Genomic DNA, 8,923 nt, shown 5'->3' with positions numbered 1-8,923 from the left:
ACTTATTTTTCACCCTTTCAAATGCACAGAGGCATAAGTTACTTACCTTCAGCAACGCAACATCCTTCAAAGGAAGGAGGAGAGACGCCACTGCCTGGACCCAAAAAAAGCACTGGCGTTCTACCTGGATCGTACAAAAAGCGGGTGGATGACCAACTCTTTGTAGGACATGTGGGTGCGAAGAAAGGTAGGGCAGTGCAGAAGTGGACCATCTCTAGATGGGACGTACTCTGCATTAAAATCTGCTTTGCACTGGCCAAAAAGCAATCCCCTGAGGGTTTGCGTGCTCATTCTACCCAAGCTTAAGCTGTGATCACATGGAGTTCCAGTCCTTGACATCTGCCAGACAGCAATGTGGGCACCTCTGCACACGTTTACCAAACACTACTGACTGGACAGTCAGGTCCGTAGGGACAGGCACGTTGCCTGTTCGGTCCTGCAGGACTTTCTAGTCCGAACTTGGTTTGCAGACCTACCTCTTGGGTTGGTATTGCTTGGGTATTCACTCAATGGTAAGGAATCAGCAGCTAGAAGTCTCTATCAGATTAACACGTTACCTACCTTAAGAAAAGTCTTATCTGGTAGAGATTCTAGCTGCAGATTCCTTACCAATCAACCCATCATCCCCGCAAACTGATTTCTAGGGGCATGGACTCCCCTTTCAGGGCCTTATTTTTGATGCACCAAGAGTCAGTAGACTTCACCGCTCTGCGCTTCTGGCATGGAAAGTCGTGAAAAGGAACTCACGTCAGCGCCCCGGGGTGGCGCTTATATAGGAACCATGAAGTCATAGCCAACACAGATGGACACGGAGCTGATCAACACCACCTACCGGCACATGGGGTACTGCTCAAATAAATCTTCTGGATCCAGTCTAGCGCCTAGGTAAAATTCAAAGGTAGGGAAGCTGCAGCTAAATGTCTATCAGATAAGTATCTTCTGATGTATGCTGAAAAATCTGAAAGGCCCTTTAGGGGCGGAGTTCACTGACTGAGGCTGGACAACTCACAAAGAGGTAGAAGGGATTCTATTTTGTATGTAGTTGTTATAATGGGTAATGTATTGAGGATTCTCAGACTGATGGAACAGTTTGGAAGAATGTGAGACCATGAGAGATTTAGGCCCGTATTTATACTCCGTTTGCGCCGAATTAGCGTCGTTTTTTTCGACGCAAATTCGGCGCAAAACTAACGCCATATTTATACTTTGGCGTTAGATGCGTCTAGCGCCAAAGTATGAAGAAAGAGCGTCATTTTTTTGCGTGAACGCCTTCCTTGCGTTAATGAGATGCAAGGAAGGCGTTCCCGTCTAAAAAAATGACGGCGACGCAAATGCGTCGTATTTATACTCCCGGGCAAAAATCACGCCCGGGAGGTGGCGGGTCAAAAAAACCCGCATTTGCGCCTGAATTTAACGCCTGGGTCAGGGTAGGCGTTAAGGGATCTGTGGGCTCAGAATGAGCCCACAGGTGCCCTCCCCTGCCCCCAGGGACATCCCCTGCCACCCCTGCCCACCCCAGGAGGACACCCAAGGATGGAGGGACCCATCCCAGTGAAGTACAGGTAAGTTCAGGTAAGTATAATTTTTTTTATTTTTTTATTTTTTTTGTGGCATAGGGGGGCCTTATTTGTGCCCCCCTACATGCCACTATGCCCAATGACCATGCCCAGGGGACACAAGTCCCCTGGGCATGGCCATTGGGCAAGGGGGCATGACTCCTGTCTTTACTAAGACAGGAGTCATGAAATGGCGTCTGGGCGTCGAAAAAATGGCGCAAATCGGGTTAAGACGATTTTTTAGCGTCAACCTGACTTGCGCCATTTTAAGACGCCCTAACGTCATTTTTTCCCAACGCCGGCGCTGCCTGGTCTACGTGTTTTTTTTCCACGCACACCAGGCAGCGCCGGTCTGATTGCGCCGTCTAACGCCATTCCATAAATACGGCGCCCGCATGGCGCTTCAGAATGGCGTTAGACGGCGCAAAAATTTTTTACGCTAAACTGCGTTAGCGCAGTTTAGCGTCAAAAAGTATAAATATGGGCCTTAATGCTTGAGAAGAGCACACATAGCTGCCTCTGAGGAACTCATCTCTCAATGATTAAACTGAACAATTTATAGAAGACAGCGTCTGGTCCTGTAACAGTTAGGGAGATAACATGTAACGGGAGTGAGGCTAGGGAATGGCACCAGGAATGTAACTTTTATCAAAAACTAATTGGTCACAACTCTAAAAAGCCACTTCTTGTGCTTACAAGTGAGGAATGAACATTCCTATGGAAAGCAGAGGGCAAAGTAAACCACTGGGTTGCGCCTCAAGTGAAAAACAGAAGCTGTACAATAATAATGTTATTTACACATAAACACACACAATTCTGAGAGACGCACTTCAACATGCCCAGAACATTGGTTCAGCCAGAATGAATACATCTGGCCCTCCATCTTCCTCCCAAGCTGATAACCACTGCAAGGGTAGTTCTGTGTCTCAAACTACCTGCCCAAAATCAATTTTTTAAAAACTGCATTATGATCCACATCAACAATGAGCAATCAGTAACAGCTGTATTAAAGTAATGAAATGAGTCTTAAGCGGAGGCCAGAGTTCCAGAGATTACTGATATTCGAGAATCTGTACAGTATCAGGAAGTGGCTTACAGTAGCCTCAAAATAAAAGGATTTACAAGTACAAAGGCATCAGTTCAATACATAACATGATCAAAGAGAATAAATACAATATATATGTCTGCAAATTGCATGGGGTAGAATGAGACAACATGCTCCCCCCCCAAGTCGATCCCTTTCTAATTTCAAGCTGCAGTAATTCATCAAAGACTTCTGGGGCATCCGGCACCCCTTACATAAGAAACAAAGCCCATGGTCCCTCACATTCCTCCAGCCTGATAGATAAGGAGAACTAGTCACCTCTGGATTACTGTTTTTCAAAACCCAAATGGCACTTACTTCCCTACGTGAGGCAATTCTGCCAAGACAGAAAGCACATGGAATCCCTCATCTTCCCATTTCAGCTCTTTCTTTGATAGTGTGAGGAATGAGCCCTGAAGGTAAAGGCCAATGCCAGGTGTAATGACCAGCAGAGCAGCAAGGTTGGGTAGTTGGGGCAATGACAGGGGAAGATCTACCCGTATGCAGATAGGGATTTAAGCACAACAAGCAAGTTTTAATTCAGTTTAGTGTTAAAATATACTCCTTATGTGGTTTTATATTCTCCATGATTCTTGGTCCCGTGGAAAACGTTTTCTGATATGGAAGTAACTTGGCAGTCTGATGAACACAGTAAGGCAGCATGGGAGTGAGGCAAGGGTATTGGGCACCAGCTTCTGCAATGAGAGGTGGCTGCTAGAAGCAGGCTAGAAGCCCACCCTCAGAAATCTTGGGGCTTAGTCTTGAAAAACAGTGTCACATTTGGCACTCGAAAGTATACCTGGTATGGACCCAGAGATAAAGAGAATGGAGAAGAGATGCAAATTCAAGAGACCCCAAAAAGGCAGTCATGTTAGGCATATATCCTTCTAAACCTAAAAGGAGGTACTCCTTGCATCTTTACCTTTTCCAGAATTCCCAGTCCCAAACACCACACTCCCATCACATAAAACAATTGGTCCCAAGAACACAAGATACAATTTAAAATATCTTCTCGGTTGCTGGGTCTACAGCCCTCCAACACTTGCATTCACATGTATAAAATCACTTACTTACACAAAATACATTTTAAAAAACCTTCATCGATTGTCTGAACAACCTCCTTCTGTTTAAGGGCAATTATTGTCCAGGTGAAGAGTTCCTGAACCTTTGTGCAAAACTGTCATATTTGGTCACAGCACAGAAAGTCCTATGGCAAAAGGAAAGAAAGGGTGTGGTAACCTTTCTCTACAACAATAATACAATTTAAAATGATAAAATGTGGAAAAATAAAAGTGACAAGGAGGAGCCTTGAAAAAAGGCCCTTTGTGCTGCCACAAATGGCACTTTGGCCCCAAGAACTGGTCCGCACCCACAGAGACATGTACTGTAGTGGTGTGTGTGGGGTGCTGAAGACATACGAATGATGCTCTTATGAGCTGTACAGTCTCAGCCCATGGTCTATTGTCCCCACCCCCAAAAAAACCTTTATGCAAGATGCTTTTCTAAGGCCAGGTAGTAGATAGCAGAATAAAACAAGCCTGTAAATCTGGAATAAGATCAGGCTGCAAAAAGAAATATCTTGAAGTCTCCAAACAGTTGCAAGTAACATATAGTAAATGCCATACTCCATCCACAGGTGGCCAGTAACTGCTAATCTGTGCAGAGGCGTATGATCATAGCAGCTGACGCTGACCAATCCCAGGCAATTAGTGACAACAAACCCCTATTCAAAGGCACACTGACTACTGCCAGGTCACATCTCTGTTCCCTTCCTGTGGCTCTCTGGGCAGGAGTGTCAACTGTGCATGTTAAAATGGGTTGAAAAGTCCTTCTGATTTCTTCTGGCTGCAGAGACGAGTCTGGTCAGATTTTAAGTCATTGTTAAGAAGGTGAACTGAGAAGCCGTCCGTCACAGCACAGTCCTCACGGGGCAAGTTCTGGCAGCACCGCTTCTTCCTAACGGCCGGGAGCGTCTACATATTAACAAATACTTACACGTTTACAGTTAAAACAATAAAATATTGCAATCTTAAATAACAAAGTTCAGTAACACTGGTTTTAAGGCACTTCTTGGAATGCTCGGCAGGAGGTCTCCGTTCCCTTTTCAAACCCAGTCTCGTATGCAGATGCGTCCACTCTGGAAGGTCCATAATACTGTGGGTTCGGGTGTGGGGACAGGGTGGTGTTCCCTAGGACAGGGCAAATGTTCACTGATAGGAGACCTTCCCTTCCCGGTCAGAGCCGCCTCCAGGCATTCCTGATCACTGCATCAGCTCGTCTGTACGGCTGGCTCCGAAGATCTGAGGAGGAAAATTGCCAGAATTACAGAGATGCCACTGAGGAGCAGCAGTGGAGAAGCATCGGGCAGCGCTGAAGCAGCTACGACAACATCTCAAGCACATACCTGTCTGACGTGTAGCAACTCCCTTGCATGAGGCTCGACAAGAAGCAAACCGGTTAATGGAAGCTAGGGTATTCCTATGAGGAGGGTATCAAGAAGAGGAGGGGGCATACATTCTGCTACAATTCGGGCTGTAACACAGGATAACAACATCAGCCTAGACAAGCAGACAATACCTGCTGAGACACCAGTGACAATCATAGCGTAGGCAAGCAGAGTCTCAACTCCTGAAACACAGGGATCAGCCTAGTTTAGCTGAGCAATCTGAAATCATGGTTTAACACAGGTACCAGCCTAGACAAACAAAGCTCTACATTCCGGTAACAACACAGGTACAATCACCATTCTTGACAAGTTGGTGGTGTAATGTACCGAGGCAACAGGTAGAAATAACACCAGCTCAGTTGAGGCCGGGGTATTAACTCCCAAGTCAACACATATACCAATAAAAACAACATAGATAAGCCAGGGGTCTGAACTCGCAGGGCTCTGATGTTCCTCGTTAAGAGTACCAAGCACAAGCCCGCTGCACAAGTGATCCAAACTCCTATCAAGTATAAGCACCAACCACACCATGTCTGAACATTACAAGTGAAAGAAAATTGGGAAAGGGGACAGACCTACAACTGAAGAAAGAAAAGATGTATAACTTATGTAAATGCGAGTGAAAAAGGGGATCATCAGTAAAGATGTACGTCCTCAAGAATGCAAATGAGGGAAGGTGGAAAAGTTTCAAATAATGTGAAGGAAAGAGGAAAATGCCCAGTGAGAAAGAGGCAAGATGTAAGCATTAAGAAAGTGGTGTAGACCAGCCAGAGATTTTGGGGAGCGTGTTTGCCATTTTTTAAGGAAATGGTGGAAGGAGGAGAAAGTGTCAGGAGCCCCAGTAGATTACTCACCCGTTGTATCGTCGTGAGTCAGATTGGATCTGGAAACCTTTTATAGCTTTCCTGCAGTGGTAGTGGGCTGGCATCATCTCATGGCTGGAAGCAACACTCTAGTGAGGTCACTTGAGCCATAAAGGATCTACCTAGCACACACACATCAGTTCACTGTCCAATTTTTTCCAAGCCTTTCTAAGGCACAGATGAGGAAATTGCATCACAAGGTAGAGTGCAATGCAGCAATCCAAACTGGATCCTTTCTAATGTGGAAAATGGCCATCCTTCAGACTGGAGAAGATGGCAAGATTAGTGAGGAATATACTATTAGGAAGAGCGCCCACCAGAAAGCTCCTTATCAAAAGGTAAGGAACTTTTTCTTCTGATGGATACTTCCAACTGCAGATTACTTATCTTTCTAATACAAGTCCAAAAGCAGAATCTCGCAAAGTGGCCTGCCCGAAGGAATGGTCAAACAATGAAATCCTGGAGCACTAAGTATGCAAAAAACGACTGTCCCTTCTCACCTCTGAATCCAGACAATGTTTGGCAAAGGTGTGAAGGAAAGCCTATATTACTGGCTGACAAGTTGCAGCCACAGGACCTCCCCTGGCTAAAGCAGAGGAGGAAGACTGCTGTGGTGGAAAGGGCTAAGATCCCGTCTGATGGTTCCTTTTTGACAAGGGTTTAGTAAATCTTGATGCACAAAATACAGAATTGAATAATTTTCTATTCTGGACTGCACTGCCCGATTTGCTACCAGTGTACCACACGAAGAGCTGGTCATCAGCCTTGATCTTCTTCGTATGGTCAATATACAAACTGTCCGCCTTTCTGAAGGGTGAATAGTAGAGAGGGTAATGGATGACCCCTTGGGGAAAAAAGCCACTTAGTTCACAGAACCAACTTGTCTGGAAAAAAGCATGTGAATGGGGGAAGGGTGCTCAAAGCCTGCAGCTCAGTGACGTGGCTATCTGAGGCAATGGCCACAAATAACTATTTTTTTAAACATTAACACCCCAACTGATAACTATGAAGGGACTAAATGGAGCACCCATCAAAAAAGCTTACTACAATATTCAAATTCCACTGGGGGAAGACAAAATGGAGTAGGTGAAATAAATGTGTCAGTCACTTCAAAAACCTCATTATGATTTTGAGATCAGTATAGAGATGGCTGGTCTGGTAGTCAGAGAAAAGCCAACAGGGCTGCTATATATATTACTTAATATGGCCCATGGCACAACTCAGCTCGGTCAACAAAAGCACAAATCGAAGGACCTCAGACAGTGAGTTGTGAAGGGATTCACCAACACATTTATTCTACCTTCCAAAGTAAACTGTTTTGGTGGAGAGACAACAAGCAGATAGCACCCACATCAACCACCTCAGGCAGCAGCAGGTGAAAGTAACTTTGGTGTCCCCGCTCAATCTCCAGTCATGGCGATGGAAACTTTGGAGGCAAACGTGTAGAGTATAGTCCTCTGAATGGTAGGGAAGATCTGATCTGAGAGGATGACAGAGTGGGAAAAACAGGGAAAGTCCAGCAGTCTGCACACAATCTTTTTCAGAAACCAAGCCATCAAAGCGTGTGAGAGGAAAACGGGTAGAGAAGTAGAAAGTTCTACCTCAACTGACACAGGTACCCTGAGGCTCCCCTTCAGGGGGTAGTGTAGGGGGCAGAACAGGGGCAATTGGCATTGCTGCGAGTAGGAGAGATCCATTTGAAAGTAGTCCAGAGGACAAAAATGTACTATCCCACCTCCGGATAAGATGCCACTCATGGTCTGCAAGATGACCCCAACTCAGGCTGTTGGCTTTGGTGTACAGAGAACCAGACAGATTCCATGCTGATGTGCTTCGACAGACATTGAGACCCTACTCAACCCTGCTTGCTGACGTACCACATCACTGCTGTATTGTTCATTAAAGTCTGAGTGGAACAAATGCGATGGGAATGGGGGAGGCCTTGAGCACCAGCTGAGTTGCCCTTAGTTCGAGCAGGATGATGCACAAAACCTGCTCCTGTGTGGACTGGAGATCTGACCTCCAGCCCTTATGGATGAGCACTTCACACAAGGGTGAATGCATCTGTTATCTCTATACCCACAGCTGCCGGAAGATAGATCATTTGAGACAGATGCTTCTCCATTGAGAACAGGTCACATAAGCCACAGTGTCACAATAGATCACACTAGAGACAGTCATATTGCCCCTGTGCTGGAACCACTGCTTATGGAGGCACCATTTAGGAAAGCATTCAAATGTCAGCATGCGTACTTGATCAGAAGGATGGAAAAAGCTAGCAGGCAGCAATCCACCAGGACTGAGTCCGGGCTTCCTCTCTAAACATCAGCATCCTATCTCAAATGGCTTGCAATATCTGGAGAGGAAGGAACGTACAAAATGAGGTTGTGCCAGCACTGCACTCTATGACTAGAAGGTAATGAGTGAACATTAGGTGATATTTGGACACGTTGACAGGAAGTCCAAGTCAAACCACAGAGATGCTATTACCTTCAGGTGATACACTACCATCAACTGCAAATTGATGTTGATCAGCCAGTCATCCAGGCACAGGAATACAAAGATTCCTGACCTCCAGAGATGAACTGATACCACTGTCATCATCTTTGTGAAGACTTGAGGTGCCAGTGTTAGTCCGCACGGGCAGACCGCAAACTGTCAAGTGAGTGGACCCTACCACTGAGCACAGGTACCTCCTGTGCTCCTACCGGATCAGTACCCGAAAATGTATGTCCTGCAAGCAGAGACACACCTCTCTGTCTTCTGCATCAGAAGAACCCAAACAAGGGACAGCTCCTTGAAATTTACTTTACAAAGGAACAAGGTCAAGAGCTTAAGGTCTAAGACCAGATGAAAACCACTGCCCTTCTTAACAACCAGGAAGTATCAAAAGAATCACCCCTGTCCAGTTTCCTGGTCTGCCACCACCTCAGCCTTACTTTTCCTCAAAAGGGCCATCACCTCCTGCTGCAGT

The 8,923-nt window shown here is 45.8% G+C and overlaps 1 protein-coding gene across 5 annotated transcripts in view; it reads right to left on the bottom strand.

Annotated features, from left to right (window-relative positions):
* Window positions 1–2,594: 2,594 nt before the first annotated feature.
* The window catches only part of FMNL3 (formin like 3), a 229,453-nt gene continuing 223,124 nt past the window's right edge, over window positions 2,595–8,923 (bottom strand). For 2 of the 5 annotated variants that reach the window (XM_069230517.1, XM_069230519.1), the window contains one exon: window positions 4,805–4,940. Coding sequence is in view for 1 of the 5 variants with exons in the window: in XM_069230518.1 (XP_069086619.1) it covers window positions 4,876–4,940 (65 nt within the window). In the remaining 4 variants the exon portion in view is untranslated. Of the gene's footprint in view, window positions 4,941–8,923 lie in introns of all 5 variants that reach the window. The other 3 variants (XM_069230516.1, XM_069230518.1, XR_011202594.1) reach the window with 3 other exon arrangements.

This window comes from Pleurodeles waltl, chromosome 4_2 (genome assembly GCF_031143425.1).
Source record: "Pleurodeles waltl isolate 20211129_DDA chromosome 4_2, aPleWal1.hap1.20221129, whole genome shotgun sequence".
NCBI lineage: Eukaryota > Metazoa > Chordata > Amphibia > Caudata > Salamandridae > Pleurodeles > Pleurodeles waltl.
Note: the sequence above shows the minus strand (reverse complement) of the source record. Positions and strands in the feature narration are given on the sequence as shown.